This window comes from Argentina anserina, chromosome 3, assembly GCF_933775445.1.
Source record: "Argentina anserina chromosome 3, drPotAnse1.1, whole genome shotgun sequence".
NCBI lineage: Eukaryota > Viridiplantae > Streptophyta > Magnoliopsida > Rosales > Rosaceae > Argentina > Argentina anserina.
The window spans coordinates 12,672,192-12,690,292 of NC_065874.1; the positions used below are offsets into that span (position 1 = coordinate 12,672,192).

Sequence of the window (18,101 nt, forward strand, 5' to 3'; positions counted from 1 at the left end):
GAACAATAAGGGGGAGGATTTCAATCAAACCTCATATAGTTAATTGCATAATAGAATCACAACTCTTGTACAGATTCTAAATATATATTTTAGTTACTGAAAGATAATGCAGCTTTAAAGTGTTGCAGTTGCTCATTGTATGTTTGAGCTCTGTTGGTTTATTGAGTTGTGTCACAGATTAATATCAATTTGACCATGCATGCATGAGGTAACTGATCCCTTGCCCTTATACATGGCTGTGCCTTTGTGTATCTGTAAATGCGTCTCTTAATGCAGGAATTGAGATTTTTTAGCATGCATCTGTTAAAATTAGCTCATGGTTGTTTCATAATTGATCAATTTGTTGTCAAGTGTGAATAAGATTTTCAGTTGCCTACTGCTCAATGCCGGTCAATGAAAGCTTACGCCAGGGGGCAACTTAGTAAAGTCGAGACAAGTCACTAATCATTTCGTGACAATACAACTTGCAAACAGATAAGTGCTTCGCATTTAAATTCACCACGTGTACTCTTTTCATCTTCTGCACAAAATACCTTAACGAACACACACATGGGTAGAGGGTAAAACCTGGCCAAACAAAGCCCGGCAGGGGGTAAAACCTAGTCAAACCCGAGCATGCGGTAAAACATGACATGTCAAGCGAATAATTGAAAAACGAGAATATATATGGAACAATTGCACAAGATATCATGATATATGATACGAACAAAATGTTATTGTTATTATAGTTACAAAATTCAATGTTTTTCATTACTTCTTATCATATATGTGATAGGTAGGAAATGAATCATAATCTTCTCAAGAGCTCGTGGCAAAGGATAATAGAGTACGATGTTCAACGGTATCATTGTTAGAGATGCGATTTGAATTCTCACTAATATTATACCTTTATCTTGATCTAAATTTGATGAATCTTATTTCAACAATATTGAGAAGTGTAATCATTACTGCTATTAATTTAATCACTCGTATTTTTACAATTTATTTTTGTGTGTTTTTCCATCCCGCACTCAGAGCTCGTACGAAAAGGAAAAATGGGGCATTGTGGGGGAATAAATTTTCAGCTTTGGGCCACCTACTTGTTTGACCGGATCTAATGGTTAAAGTCCAATGTAATTTAATAGTTGACAAAGTAAAAGCCACTAAACATGATCAAGTTGTGTGAGGACGTGATATAACTTCTCCACCCCACTACGACTTAAACCTCCCACTACAACATGAATTGAGGGCCAAAGAAGCAATGCATATATATTTACAAACTTAGAGATACGGAAGGATAGAATCATTGAATGAAGCATCGGATAATGAAGAGGAATGACCGAAGGAAAGAACGAGATCATCGTAACAGTACCTCCCCTAAAATCTATCATGATGGTTGCGTCTAGGGCTTCTCGAAGATCAAAGGAGAGGGATTTTTATTGGACGATCTCTCTTCCGGAATTTTTATCCTCCAACACCGAACCACAATGGTGCATTTGTTTTGAGTTGAGTTTTGATAACACTACTGTGTTTTTCACCTGGTTAGAACTAATACAAGCTACTCACGAAAGTACAGTAGTTGCCATTTGAAACTTTCATATAGTCAAAAGTGGTTCAAGCCAAAACCAACCTAGAGTGGTATCCCATACAATTCTCAACTCTAACCAAATAACTTGATTGATAAACACCAACATATGAAGAGAAAAAACCCAAAATGATACCTGAACTATCATTAAATGTATTTTTTGGTACCTACGAATTTTTGTTATCCGAAATAGTACCTGAACTATTGCACCGTTACCCAATATGGTACCTCCGTTAGTTTCTCCGTTAAATTGATGATGTGACATGTATTTAGAGTTTTTTTTATACCAAATATAGTAAAACCTCATTAAATAATACCCGATTAAATAATAAACTTGCTAAAATAAAACTTTTTTCCGATCTCAACTCGGAACCAATATGTTAAATTAATAATTCACTAAATTGATAAGATAATGGAAGTTCAAAAATTTATTTAGTTAGACCCCATCAAATATATAAATTATTAGTGTCATAATTTATATAATAATTTTTTTATGAGGATTTCATTAAAAAAATTTAATAAATTTAATCATCATGAAATAATATAATATTTTGAACAATGTTATACATAAAAAATAGTATATTTAATAAGGTATACGTAATAAATTAAACACTATAAGTAAAAAAAATTTCTTATACAAAATAAAATATATATTTATTATATCTTGATAAATTAATAAATTAATAGATTATTAATTTATTGATATATTAGTATATCGCTAAATTAATAAATTTTATCAATTCTGAGACTATTAATTTATAGAAGGTTTACTGTAAGTAATAGAACAAGCAATAATTTTAAAATTAATTTTGTTATATTGCTAAACAAATATTTATACTAAAACTTGTGTTATGTTTTGTGATACAAGAGTTAAGTTTCCTCTTAAAATTACAAAATTCATAAGAAATATTGTAAATAAATTTGCAAATAATATATGTATGATTTATCAAATCCAACAATTTTTCAGTCAGTTTGGTGAATTTGTGAGAATTTTGAAGAAAAAGATATAGGAAATAAAAAAATTTGTGTATAGACCATTTTGTCCTTCTAAATACATGTCACATCATTAATTTAACGGAGAAACTAACGAATGTACCATATTGGGTAACGGTGCAATAGTTCAGGTACCATTTTGGGTAACAAAAATTCGTAGGTACCAAAAAATACCTTTCACGATACTTCAGGTATCATTTTGGGTATTTTCCCACATATGAAACCCTAGAATTCCACTAAATATAAAATCCAAATCACAATCTCCAGTCGTCACACTCACATGTTAGCTATGTCACATCCCATTAGCACCAACACCATCACTATGAAGAATCAACTTGTTGGCTAGTCTATAAAAGAAAAAAGATCACTACTTCAGAATCTCATACAAAAATGAACCCAACTTTTTCTACAAAACCACCACAAATGATAACCACCAATTCACATGAAATGATTCATGTTAAGCACAAATAAAAAGTTATCCACACAAAATAATTGATTCTACAGCATAAAAATTTATACAAAATCATAATCAACCAGCTTCTTCATCACAGTCCCATTATAGATGGGGAAGAGTATATATCCAACAAACTACTCATCATGAACTAATATTATACATGTATATTTAGCACGTGCCATCTGGACCAGCTTCGCCTCTCCAGACATTACAAATTTAAACCCCGAAATTAAAAACCCATCAATGGTTTGATTAATGCCATCTTTAATCAAACCCTTAAAAAAGTTGTTGTTGTTATGTATCATATAAGGTGAAAATTATACTAATTCTGAGAGTGTATATGGTGGTGGAGGGGGCCCGAGTTTGGGCTTCCAAATCTCAGCATCTCCAATCCAGCCTGACCTCTCCGAGCCCAAAATAGTGCTGACTGGGCTTCCTAAACGACACGATTTGACTGCTGACCATGAAGGCCGTGACCCGCTCCGAGACCCGAATGTCCTCCATCTTCAGCTCCTGCAGTCTCCGCACGTATTCCGGAACGTGCAGTAGGTCCCACACGACCCCGGACCCACCGGGCTTTAATACCCGGACCATCTCACCTACCACCCTCATCCTCTCAGCCGAAGCCTCCACCGTCCGATGCCCGTACTCCTTCCCTACGGTGTGGACGAACACCGCGGATACCACCACGTCGAAGTAGTTATCCCCGAACGGCAATCGCCTGGGGTCGCCCTCACGGCAGGTCACGTATTCGCCGACGCCTTCCAGCTTGGCGGCTCGCAAGGTGGTGTTGAGGCTGGTCATCTTGGACCGGTCCAGCCCGACGACCCGGCCCGAGCTGCCTTCCTTCTTGAGCTGGGTGGCGACGGCGTTGAGGAGGATGCCGCGGCCGCAGCCGAGGTCGAGGGCGTGCTTGACGGTGGACCAGTCGTGGACGGAGGCGACCATGCGCTGGACGACGTCGTAGTGGAGGGGGAGGGAGGAGTGGAGGAAGTGGAAGGAGGAGAAGAAGAGGCAGAGGGCGGAGAGGGCGGTGACGGAGCCGGTGAAGCCGGCGGCGAAGCGGGCGGAGGCGATGGGGAGGAGGCGGTGGAAGAAGAGGGTGATGGGGTCGAAGTAAGTGAGGTAGAGGAGGGACAGAATGGTAAATAGCACGGCGTGGAAGAGAAGGAAGAGTATGGTCTGCCACTGGTCGAGTCCGTATATGGCGTAGATCTGAGTCCAGTCTCTGCTTCCTGGTTTCCCCATATTTTTTCAAACCCTCCAAATCTGTCACAATTACAGAACACACAAAAGTCAGTCAGCAAACCCAACTGAAAACGAAAGATCTGTTGTATGCCCAGTTACCAGTAACCTCATTTTCGTCTGTTGTTCGGAAATTTCCGACCGACCGACGAAAATTAAGCTTCCGGTCTCGTGCAGACCGGAAAGTGGAGCAAAGTAAAGAGATTACGATTGCGAGACTTACAGTGTTGACGAAGTTTGGATCAGATCAAGAGGGTGGAGGAAGAGGCTGTGTGACGATGCGGGAGGGAGGAAAGGAATGAGGTTGAGAGGGAGAGGGGCATATAAAGAGAAGCGAAACGAGGGAGGGGGGTGTTAGTGAGTGCGGGAAATCTGCACAAAGTGTCAGTAGTGTAGTTGGAAGGCCATAATGGATGATGATGATTTCAACACGTTTATAGGGTTCGTCGGGTTGTGGCTTTTTCGCCCAATTGCAAAGAAAGAAACAAATAAAAGGAGGAGGAATTGGGATCGGGGCTGGAAATCCGGAAAAGGCTTTACTGGAAAATTCTTACTAGCAGAGAGTTCCAGTGGGGGTGGTATGAAACTGTGAACTGAGTTGAGCACGGGGTTTTTGAATTCAAGAGAGAGAGAGAGAGAGAGAGAGAGAGAAGAGCCGGGAGGAGAGGAATTTTTGTTTATAAGTGGGATGGGGTGGTAGATATAGGATACAAGGGTCACCGGGGAACCGGCTGGGCAGGTTGGTGACCTTGTAGGAAGGTGGATATTCCTGGTGGAATTGGAGATTTTGAAATTAAAAAAGTAATTAGCGGGAAGATTTCGCCAAATAACTTTGTAATTATCATTTTTTAAGGATTGCTAATGTTGTTTTCTCTCTATTTGTAAAGGTAGATTTTTCTTGTTATGTCTAAATATTTAATATAATTAAAATTGATTTAGTTGCGATAGTTTTATATATATATATTAAAAGTAAAAAGGGAAGGGTGTTCATGTTTTGTAGTTTTACGGTTTTACCTGTGTGCTGTTATGTTCAGCAAGAAAGGTTGTGGCATTCTCACCGACTTGCCCGCTTTGCCATCTAAATTTCATTACCTCCACAAGCGAGGACCAAGAAACTTGAATGACATTGTCATCGATTTTGAAAATGATAATGTAATTTTTTTTATTAGATTTTATATTTTACACCTCTCCAATAAAGACTTAGTTTGGTATACATTTTCTTCTAAAAATGTCGGCTTCTTGAAAAAATTTAAAACTCTATTTTGTTCGGTAAATCAAGTAAAACCAGTTTTGGGTTTTGGATATCCTGATAACCAAACTAGCTCAAAGTACTAAGACGTCCTCGTATGCCTATCATGGTCATTGTCACTCATTTAGGAGGGGGGAACGGAGACTCGTCTAAATGATGCAATTTGTAAGAATTAATGATGTTGAGTGTGACACAACCATATTAAATTTTGTGGAATACGTCTTTTATTAGGAATGTTGAGATGAACGATTTATTCAAAACCTACCGTAAGTGGCAATCCCGGGGCCGTGATATTAAGATCAACACTATGTTGTACTTGTACCAAGTCCGATCCCCTAACTTAATGGATAAATATCAATTTAGCAAGCAATACATGACTAATCCAAGCCGGTGCGTTGGTTCCTCTATCTTCACAAATTCACAAAGCTGGAACTTTCAACATACCTTCCCACAGTTCCAAATCATCCATGTCCTTCTGCATTGACATTCTAGGCTCCCCATCACATTTTCATTGAAGCTTCAACATTTCACAACTCTACGTACGCATTTAAATATCGTGGCTTCTATTTAGTAGTTTAGACATTGAGTCCGGCAACCGAACGCGTCTTTCTTGTTGCGAAGAACTGTTCAAATCTGCCAGTGAAAATCCCACTGGGGATTCTATCTCCTTCTGAAGCCAAAACCAAAGCGTCCAAGAATAATAAGAAAATCGAATTGAAAATTGGCTCTGATCTCTGGGGACAAACTTAAAGGGTGTGCGTCCTATTTACAAGTAAAAGACTTCTCCTGCCCGTTGCTAAAGGTTTTTTCCGGCAAGTTTGAATATTACGTTTAAAATTAGGATCCGCAAATCAGGGAGGTGGGTGATCTGATCTGGACCGTACAGAGAGGGCAGCAGAGGGCCGGTCTTCTCCTTCGTCTCTTCAGATTGATGTTTAAATTGACAACGAATAGTCATATGCATGCCTTCATCAATTCACCAATTACATGCATGATCTCTATTTCTGAATCTGTTTTTGCATGGACAATGGACCCTTTCTTCTGTAGTCAATTAGACATCAAAGAAAAAGAAATAGCTCTTGAAAAGAAAAGGACTTGGACCTAACTTGAATGTATCTCTCTTTCATGCCATGAGGGCTATTTGGTTGTTAGCTTCTTCATTTTTCATAAAAATATTTAATGGTTTTGAAGAGATTTTTTTATCTCTCAAGCCTCTCCCTTATTGTCAAGAATAATGTTGGTCGCTAATTATCTTTTAAATACTTATTGTGAATCGATAAATTTTTACAAATTTGGGGATTTAGATATGAGAAATTTTAAATACACTCCATTAAATACTTAATACACACCCACTACTCAAAACACCACTTATTTATTCTAATTTTGTACTACATACATAACCCAAAGTACCTAAAATATCCTTAACTCAAGGTATCTTATAATTTTATATGATTTTTTTTAAATTCATATAATTAGTATGTACTAAAATGCACTTAATTTATAGTATGTCCATAAATATTGATTATTAAAAATTTCTTACATATACTTGTTGTTCGAATTCTCAAACATGAAAAACTGTAAATGCATTACTTATTTGATAAACTTGTACATATTCTTCATTTTCATTGTCGATTCTGTTTTTTAAAGAAGAGAAATTGCATTGAAATGAAAATATTGTAATGTCTTAACATATATTACCATGGTTTGACATTCTAACTTTAAAATTCTGAATTTTTTTAAGAAATAAATAAAAGAATGAATTGATAATCAAAATTTTCTACTTAATTTTTTATTAGATAAATATAATTCATTTCTTTACAAAAAAATTAATTCCTCACATTATTAGTTTCTGAAATTTTTTAAGATTATAATATTTATATTTTCTTAATTAGGGGTATATTTTGGTCATTTTCATACCTATGAAATTTGATTTGGAACCTGAAAAGATATGGATGTGTATTAAGTAATTAGGGGTGTGTATTTAAAACTTTCTTTAGATATACACTAAAAAATGTCTACTTCTTTTAGATTAAATCCACCATTACTCAAACTTATTTATTAGATTGGTTTTTAATTAAAATAATATATTTCATAGTTAAATAATATAACATTATGTTGTAGATATTTACTAAACATGCCACACCAATACAAAATCCAGATCTATGATTCAACTTGATTGAAGCTTCTTCGTTTGGAAACTCATTCATTAATCAATTGATACAAAATTGAGTCCTTGATTGTAGCGTCTGATATTGATGCAAATCTCATCCATGATCAAAACAATATAAATCAATATAGAGGGATTGAAATTTTGAAATCATCAGGTTTTATCATGATATATATTTGCCATTTTATTATTGATGTCATGGATCGGTTAATCAGAGGGTGATGGGTTGCATTGCATCATCGACAATTTGTGCTTCTTCTTATTTTGGTATGTATTACTTTGGACCTCATAGTTAGGTATAAAATTATATGTTCGTATTGTGGTCGGGATATGTGTTGTGTCTTCTGAGCCATAGGTATGAATATGTAGGTATGGTATGCTTTAGATTAAATCATATTTGTTAGGTTTTGTGTTGCCTATGAATTCAGATACCTTACCTTTTGTGGTAGGATGTTGGGTTTGTTTGATAGGTAATTTAATTATGCGCATGTGGTAATTTCTTTCATGCGGAATAAGTAATGTATTTGTATCAAGTTGTTATTAGAATGAGTGTAGTGTTCCTCTCATATAGGTGGGGGTGTGTGGTGTTCGTCCTATTTTATAGGAAGGATATACCTATGAGGTATAAATTGTGTCTACTGTTTATACCTATTGTTGAGGAGTAGAAAAAAAAAACAAAATCTAACATACCTTAGGAATAGGAAAGTTATATACGCCCAATAAAGTAAACTTTGTTATAAATTGTAGAGAAAAATATGTTAGAATATACAGAATAACAATAGGACTTTCATTAATTAAGACAAATAAAAATTACATTTTGTCATTCATTTGACTATTCCGTGACATAAATTTCTCCCGACTAATTCAACAAATCAACACAAGATTTATATGTACATTAATGTTTGATATAACAATTAGATTATTGCATTTAAGAAATTATGATAGCTATTAAATGCATATATTTTTCTTTTTTTAACTAGAAGGGAAAAAAGGTGAACTACAACAAAAAATTGAATTATGTTAATTATTTTAGAAACCTAATAGAGGAATGTTGCAATAAGTATTGGGTGTGGATTGAAAAAAAGTTGAGTGTGGGTTCAAGTTAAAAGAGTGTTTGAAAAATGGGTGTATGACTAATTTTCTATTACAAGTTATATATTACCTCCGCCTCATCGTCCTACTCCTCTCAAGCAAACTAAAAGCCTAAATCCTCCACAACATACATATTATAGCTACTTTCTTATTGGTCATCTTAAGAAACAACAATGTAGAACGCTTGAAACCCTTGAGCAAAAAGCATATCTAATAAACAAAACAAAGGGAAAGAAGAAGGTCGTCAGTCTAGTTAGTTGAAAATAGAAGGAGAAAGTCATGGAAAATTTAATAGAGCTAGGTGACTAGGTCCCATAATTTTTTGTCTATGGAGAAAAGTACGACGCTGACAACGCGGGAATGACATAAAGCGACACCGTATTAGGCAAAAGTCTTTCGACGTACCCAATTTCAGCCACTGCTAAGCGGCACCGACTCCCGTCACCTTTGAATTAAAACCACTCTTAATTTCCATAGCTAGTCTAAGGTTTTGTCACACTACCTTTCTAATTATATCAAAATTTGGTGTTTAGGTTAGCTCTTTGATTCATTGTGTCCATGCCTAGTGTGGAGTAGCTGCATCTTATTGATCTAATATGGCTATTCTTTATGACCAACCAGTGTTTTGGCTCTTCAAGCGTTTGGTATACTGTAGTTTCCGTTTCCGTTTCTGCAAAAGGAATGTTGGCTTCTTAGCAGTTTGATTCTTGTTTTCGTGATGAGATTACCACAATATCTTGGTCCGTTTCAAGTCAATATAAGAGATGAGATTTTTTTGTTGACATGAGTTAAGTGAATTAGGTGAGTGTCAATCGCAATTTTATTTATGATCACACAATAGAATTTCTATCATATGTTCTTTTTGTTATTTTGCATACAATATTGATGAATAGTACCCATAAGGATGGATAAAAAAAGTGAAATAACTGTGGTTTAATAATCAAGATTCTATGTGTTGAAACTCTCATAATCCAGCTATAATTCAGAAGTGACCCTACCAAGTAGGAAAGTATCCTAATCAAGAGATATTAATTTCTTCCAATATTTTATATAATAACTAAATTAACAAAAAATGAGAGGTATTAACAAAAATACAAAAAAATGAGAGGTTGCTTGTTTTTTTCTCGAGTCCCCAATGATCCCTCTCCCTCTAAATGACAAAAATTGAATTAATATCAGGCACCAAAACCTGGGTGAGGCTTCAGCAGCGGCCACCAAAACCTTGCCCAATGGTTTTTATTTGTTTATGATATATATAAGAATTCATATATATATATATATATATATATATATATATATATATATATATACAGTCCCTATCCAGAGTGAAGGTTCACTCTAGAATTTCAGAGTGAAGTTCCAATTTTGACACACTTTTCGGTCAAATTTTTTCACCATAAGCGATTCAATATTTAGGTATGCTATTCAAGATCATCTCTACAAAATTTCATCTAATTCGGACATCGTTAAGGTATTGAAATTAGATTAAATCAATGAATGAATTAAAACTGTTCAACATGAACCGTTCGTGTAAATATCAATTTTGAAAGCTCAAACCATTGTCAAATTGGATGAAACTTTGTAGAGATGATCTTGAATAGTATACCTAAATATTGAATCACTTATGGTGAAAAAATTTGAAAAGTGTGTCAAAATTGGAACTTCACTCTGAAATTCCAGAGTGAAGCTTCACTCTGGATAGGGACTGTATATATATATATATATATATATATATATATATATATGCAATATGTTAAAGTTAATCACTCATCCTCCTCCAATTAAGGCCGGAATCAAGTCATTAAATGTATATTGTTAATCACAGAGATCTTATATAGTTATTATGTAAATCATGTGGATCTTGTAATTATATGCTAGTACTATAGAACTGTAATCTTCATTTAATATAAGAATAATCATATTCTATATGGTATCCGAGCTTTCTAAATGGTTTTAACTATATTTTCTAATGCAATTGATTATTGATACATATAAAAAATTATTAAAGTTTTGAATTTAGATGAATGAATCAGTAATTCAATATTAGATTATTTATATGTTTTGTTTTTGTACTAAAGCAAGAGGGAACCATTTTTGGATCCCGCTCTTGAAATTTCAGGTGCGGCGGTTGATTAATATCATGACTGCTAATTGTCATGTAATCACACGAACAATGCACATAAACGTCCAACAATGTCTTGTGTATGAACAGAACACATAACCATCCTTCCATGGAAGAACTCAAAGACAGTCCGACCATTCTGAGTTGAGTGACTTGACTCACTCGAGTCCTCCCTCAAATTCATAAACACCATCACCATATATAATATGCATCAAAATCGTCAAAAACCATTCATACATGAATATTTAGTATAATTGTACGTAAGAGATATTTTATTTGAAAGCAGGAAGCACTAGGGCTGTGTGTGCTTATAAATTAGTGATTATAAATTAAGATGCTACCATCTGTTTGGTAACTCAGCTTTTCAGCTCCAGTTTAAAGAACCCAAGGCTTTAAAACTCCAAAAGCATAAGTTTCTCCTTACATCATTTTAGAAGCAGAAGCCCCTGTAATATACTATAACACTATACTGTAGTTGAATGAATTTTTCATAATACCGGTTCCTACCCTTATCTGCTTTAATAAATTACGAGAAATCGTCATTGAAACCCTCGTCTTCACTCTATCTTCTGAGCCGCTCTCTTCATTTTCTCTCTCTCTCTCTCTCTCTCTCTGAACGACATCACAAGTGTTGAAGGAGCAGAAGGTGTTGCTGGACCACGGGAAGGTTCAGGTGGAGTAGGAGAAGAGTAGAGTTCAAACGATTTTTGGTGTTAATGGACATTGATCACGATTTTGGGTTCAAGAATCAAAATCAAGCAATGGGTCTTGGCACTTTGATTCAAGGTTAGTCTTTTAGCAATCTCAATTTTAAATTTCTCTAATTCCATCGTAAATTTGGCTTCAAATTTGTTATGTGTTGTATGAATTTGGGATAGGAGTGGTATACATGTTTATGATTTGTAGTTTATTCTGGAATATGTGTATCAGTGAATCATGAAATTGGTTAGAGTTAGAAGCTAGAATTTTTTTTGTTTTGGTTGTAGTGTAGATATTTGTATATGCATGCTAGTAGTGATAATGTTTCATGAGAGAGAGAGAGAGAGAGAGAGAGAGAGAGTTGCTCTTTTGGAAGGAAAACAGCTTGCTACGAAAGAGTGGATCGGTTTCTGGATATTCTCCAAGATTTGCATGGAGAAGATCTCAGAGAAACGGTTAGTATTAACAATTTAATTGGTTTTAATATTTGGTTTTTATCAGTTGCGGATTAGTTTTGAGGGGTACCATTAATGCCAAAAGTTGAAATTCCAATTACAAATGGTTGCATTGTACTTTAATCATGTAAATCATGGAACTTTACTTGTAAATAGAATCTCATATATTGTTTTGATTGATTTGTGAACTGAGGGTTATTTTCATTTGTTGGCTTTAAAGATCCAAATCTGAAATCTCAGTCTCTGTTTATAAGTGGATTTTTTAAGCGCCTTAGTTTGAGATTCACAGATTTGATTTGGTCAATACCAGTGACCAAAACTCTTGGAGTTACGATTGGGAGTGGTTGCTTTTTATGAAGCATGGAACTGTTAGTCTGAAACAAAAACAATTTCAGTCTTTGTAATAATCATTTCAATTTGAGGATGTTTTGATTGATGGATGGATATGAATGTATTTTGTTAGGGAGTGCAATCCTATTACAGGCTCCTGATATTGAATTTTGTTACATTGCTTATTGGTTATGTTTTGTTCATTATCTTACTGCCATTCATTGTAAAAATATTGACTTATCAAGTCATCATCCCCAAACTTAAAGTTTTGAAGCTTGTTTATATGGGCACAAGGTTGTAGATTTGACTTAGTTTCATATCCATCAGTTCATGTGAACAATATGCAAGTCATTCATGCATAGAGGACTCTCATGTATAGCCAAATATATTAAATCCATCCATTATGGCTTCTAGTATTAATAAGTTCAGCATTGTATGAGTCGAACATTTAGTTGAAATTGACAGTAACAATTGTGTATGGTTATATAATACAGCCAAATCCAAAAGGTCTAATTAGCTCTATAATCTTGCACTTTAATGTCGTTAAAGATGTTGCACTATAGAATACCTGTTTGTTTTCATCGTTATTTTTTCTATGCATGAGCTTATTTTTAGAAAGGTCTTTATGACATGCTGACCATGATGACTATGGGTTATAAGGGTGTTTCCGGCACATGGTCAAATGTTCTAGTCATACTTTTTGGAATTATTCTAATTTTTCTTGAGGTATTTTGCAGCATCTACTTGTCTGTGTATTAAACTAGTTATTAGTATCATTGTTTCATATACTTATTACATCTACTGGCAATTATATATGAAACAAAATCATGAGAGAAGTGAAGATGATCTAATATCTGAAACAAAAATTAAATACCAGTGGTAATCTCAGTTTCTAAATCTTTCACTACAACACAAAACATGATTTGCGACCTTGGAAATGGTCGGAAAAAACCCTAATTTCGTTAGTAATGCTCTTTTCGACTAAATAAATTTGGTCGTGCTTAGTCGATACTACCCCGGTCACAAATGCTCTTTTCTGACCATTTTGATCGGAAATAATAGTCATTTATGGCCAAAGTTACTGTCGGAAACTTCGTCGTAAATGTCACTATGTTTGACTAAAAAAAATTGTTGGAATTTTGTCGGAAATAATATTATTACTAACGAATTAGTTTTGGTCACACTTTTGTCGTAATTTATATTTCCAATAATCTTTTTTCAACTTTATTTTATTTTATGGTTATTTAAATTATGTTTCTTTTTTCAATACTGCATTTTATCTATCTATGTATATGTATGGAGTATTAATTCACCGTATTTAAACAAATACTTCGTATAATATCCCAAAATTCCAAAGTCCCTTGGCTTCTTTCTTCTTGAGCCCCTTGGTTTCTTTCGTATATCCACTCCTTTCTTCCCCATGAATTTTGCACTTCTAAAACTAAGATAACTCCATCTCAAAAGAGAACCAACCCACCTTGTGCCAAGTTCTGCATTTAAAAGAAAAAAAAATCAAATATTCAAGTAAAAGTACAGATCGTCTTAAACATAGCGGACACCAAGCAATCAAAAATTCAAGTAAGATAATAAATTAGCAAAAGTAATATTTTTGATGGTAAAAGGGTAGAGATAGATGCAAACGTAGATTGGCATCAGAACTTCAAAATGTAAATCCATGGCGGTTGAGTTCTTCTTATGGTTAAGGTTTCTCATGAGCAAAAGAAAATCCAAGTGCAATAGAGGTTCCATTATCATTTTCTCCTTTTCCTGCAAAGAATATATCAAGAGTAATAGAGGTCAGACCATATTCGAACATTGAATACATAAGAAGATGTTTTCAACACTCAGCAGAGAGAGAGAGAGAGAGAGATTATGGTTGAGGGTTTACGTTGTGCATAATTAAGTAGTGCGGGTTAGAGGCTCCACAATTTTAGGCTCCATGATTTTAGGCTCCATGAAGAGCTTTAGTGGCGGTAAACTGCTTTTAACTATATAAATACTAACATGATGAATACAAATCGCAAATTGCATGTATATACACTTTCAAAAGCAAATTCACAAATCGTATACACATATACTTTGGATACTTATAAATTATAATTATGTCTCCTCCCCCTCCAATGAAATAGTAACAATATATAATATATAAATGAACTCCGAAATAAACACGCATTTTAATTTCCGCTAACTATCTAACCAACATAATCTAATCGAAAATGCTTATTATTTATCGATGACTTTTTGACAAAACAATATTTTATTATAAATGTATATTTTTCGACCACCTTATGTCAGATTGGTAGCCCATTGGAAATAATATTCATTACAAAATTGTATTTCCGACAGAGAAACATTTATGGTCGGAACAAAATATATTATGCATGTCCCCTCTAGTTACAATTATTTTTAGAATATAATAAATAAAAAGCAGAAGTGGGGTTGAGCATCCCAATGAGACTGGGTTCCAAATCCCTTTACAAAAAGAAAAAAACTATCATATATCAAATTTGAGCAAAGAGTTTGCACTTTATTTATTTATTGAAATAAAACCTTTTTAATTGATTATATTATGTCATGTGACCATCTTCATTAAATGAAAAAAATAATTCACATAAGAAATAACTGCGTACTTTTTCAAAGACTATCTGACCGAACAAAGGTTAATTAGATTTTTTTTCCTGACAACTTTCCAACCAAACAAAATATTATCAAAAATGACTGTCTTTTTTCCAATAAATTTTTGACCAAACAGAAACCTGGTCACATTTATGTATTTCCAACCAGATTACCGACGGATTGCCAACTCGTCGGAAATAAAATCCGACCCCAAAATTGTATTTCCGATGAAAAAGTGTGTATGGTTGGGAATACCATTATTACCGACTAAAAAAGACATTAGTCGGAAATTCGTGGTCGGAAAAATGTGTTATTGTTGTAGTGTTTTATGGACAGAGGGATGGCTTATCTTCACAACGAGCCAAATGTCATAATTCACCGTGACCTAAAACCAAGGTGAGTCTGTTATACATGCTAGAATATGGTGGCATATGGCGTTGTTAGATAGTGGTAATAAGTGCAAATATACAACAATCCCATATGATTTCTTCTTCACAGGCTGAAAGAAACAACATTAGTATTATGTGTATTTCTAACTTTACTTCTGAAATTTGTTTCTCTACCCAAGGAATGTTTTTTTAGTCAACTCCAGTGCAGACCATCTCAAAGTTGGAGATTTTGAACTAAGCAAGCTCATTAAGGTTCAAAATTCCCATGATGTGTACAAAAAATGACTGGCGAAACTGGAAGTTGTAAGTTTTTATATCAAAAGTTACCATTGAATGACCTAGAATGGTTGCAACTAATTTAATGTTCTTCTGTTTTGCATTGGAACAACTATAAAGACCGATATATGGCACCCAAAGTTTTTAAGCATCGACGATATGATAAGAAGGTTGATGTGTTCTCTTTTGCAATGATACTATAGGAGGTAATGATGCTTTTGTGTGTTTGTGGAAGGTGTAAAAATCAGCCTTCCCTTTTAAAGAATAGAGAATAAAAGAGGTAAAATGTACATTCTATCTGATTGAATCACTCACTTCTAGGCAGATGCTTGAAGGAGATCCACCACTTTCAAATTACGGGATTTACGACGCAACCAAATTTGTGTCGGAAGGACACATGCCAATGTTTCATGGAAAATGGCAGACCCCCGAACTAAAAAGGTAGCTCACACTGACTATGGAGAGGAACATGAACATATTTTTATTTTCGTATGTTGTATTCAATTAAAATTGTATTTCAAATTGTACAATACATTAAAGAATTTATGGTTGAAAGTGGAACCTAATTATATATATTTTAATATATACCTCTAGTTTGCCATTAATATTAGTGGCTTTGAGAACACACTGGTACCCAATATTGGGAAATGAAAAAGTTTGTTGTCTTGGATGGTGGGATGTCACTGATGTTGATGTTTTATTAGTGTGTAATTCTCCAATAGAATCTGCTATAGAAGACAAGGTTAATTTATGTAGTTGCATGATCATAACTAAGTTGTAATGTTAAGAATATATTTAATTAATAAATTTTAAAAATATCCAATATTAATCATATGAAACATTATTTTACAATAAAATCAACTTGAAATCATTTTACATGTCCAAATTAGTCATTTGACAAAATAAAAGCAAAAATTAATTTGAGTTTACCAAATGTTTTGCTACAGTTTCTGCCACTAACAACCACTTATAAAAATCAATTTACCAAATACTCAACTATTTTACTTATCAACCACTTATTTTAAAAAATAAGCATAAACCAGTTTTTTTAATAAGTTCAATTGTACCAAACACATCCTAGATCGAAGTAGATAGTAGAAAATTCCCATGAAGCGTCCAAACGAAACTATCACAATATAAGCTAATGAACCCAGTTCCAGATCGATTCAAATCTACAGATCTCGATCATTAAGGATTAAGATTGAACAAGGACATCGAATTGATACACAAAATAGTTCAAACCGCACATGATGGCATCAGAAACTATTGAGGAAGCTAATCCCGAGTGATTAGGGATATCTTCATAACCAAATATTCTGTACAATTAGATTGATTTGTTTACCATAGTTATCCCTAGAATAGTGGATCAGAATAGGATGCTTACTGTATATAAAGCTGTAACTCATATCAATGAAATCAAGAAGTCTTTTCTTCATCTTATAATTCTCTTTATGGTACCAGAGCGTACGATCTTGAGGACATAACTTTTCTACAAAATTATCATACCTCATGGCTGGTGATGAAGAGCAGAAAGTCATTGAGCACAACAAAGGCTCATCTGTTGCAGCAGCACCATGGGAGAATCCTAATCATCCACTCTATATGCATCATTCCGATCAACCGGGCATGATTCTTGTGCCTCAAGCGTTGACGGAAGACACCTACATTGATTGGTCCGATTCAATGGCCATGGCACTCACAGTCAAGAACAAACATGGTTTTATTGATGGAACCATAACCAGATCACTCTTCAATGTTGCAGAACAAGGGCAGTGGGATCGTTGTAACATTCTCGTCAAGACCTGGCTGTTTAGCAGCATGTCAAAGGAGATCAAACGGAGTCTCGCTCATTGCAAGTCTGCACATAATATATGGGAAGAGCTGAAGGAAAGGTTTTCCCACACCAACACTGTCGAATTGTTCAACATAGAGAATAGCATCCACAAGTGTGAACAAGGAACAGATACGGTCACCACATATCACACGAATCTGACAGGTTTGTGGGATGCAAGAGATGTGGCTTGTGCACTGACTCCTTGCACCTGTGAAGCTGAAAACACATACAAGACCTACATAGAAACGCAGAAGACGATAAAGTTTCTGATGGGATTGAATGAAGAATATGCGTCTCTCCGAAGCAATATTATTAGCATGGATCCCTTACCATGCTTGAACAAGGTGTATGCAGCAGCCGTGCGCCATGAAAAGCAAGCAGCAGCCTCAAGAGGGAAGGCTGCTATCCCAACGGAGGCTTCGGCATTTGCGGTCAAGAAGTTTGCCAGGCCTTCAGCAGAAAAGGAAGCCAACTGTGAAACGTGTGGCATGAATAACCACATCACAAAGAATTGCAGGGCACATCTCAAGTGCACTTACTGCAATGGCAAGGGTCATACCTACAACTACTGCCGAAAGAGAAAGGCTGACCTGGAGAAAGCACAAGAAGCAAGCAA

General features: G+C 34.8%; 2 protein-coding genes across 2 annotated transcripts in view; both read right to left on the bottom strand.

Moving 5' to 3' along the window:
• Positions 1–18,101, bottom strand: part of LOC126786402 (uncharacterized) — a 403,094-nt gene that overhangs the window by 154,417 nt on the left and 230,576 nt on the right. The window lies entirely within an intron of this gene.
• On the bottom strand, positions 3,056–4,887 carry LOC126786394 (uncharacterized). Its single transcript, XM_050512214.1, has 2 exons — positions 4,480–4,887; positions 3,056–4,280 (listed from the first exon to the last, which is right to left on the bottom strand). Exon 2 carries the CDS (start codon positions 4,257–4,259, stop codon positions 3,390–3,392), a length of 870 nt encoding a protein of 289 aa, XP_050368171.1. The 5' UTR covers positions 4,260–4,280; positions 4,480–4,887; the 3' UTR covers positions 3,056–3,389.

What these genes read in the sequence shown, in the direction of transcription:
- LOC126786394 (XM_050512214.1), bottom strand. Translation starts at nt 4,259, where the DNA reads ATGGGGAAACCAGGAAGCAGAGACTGGACTCAGATCTACGCCATATAC.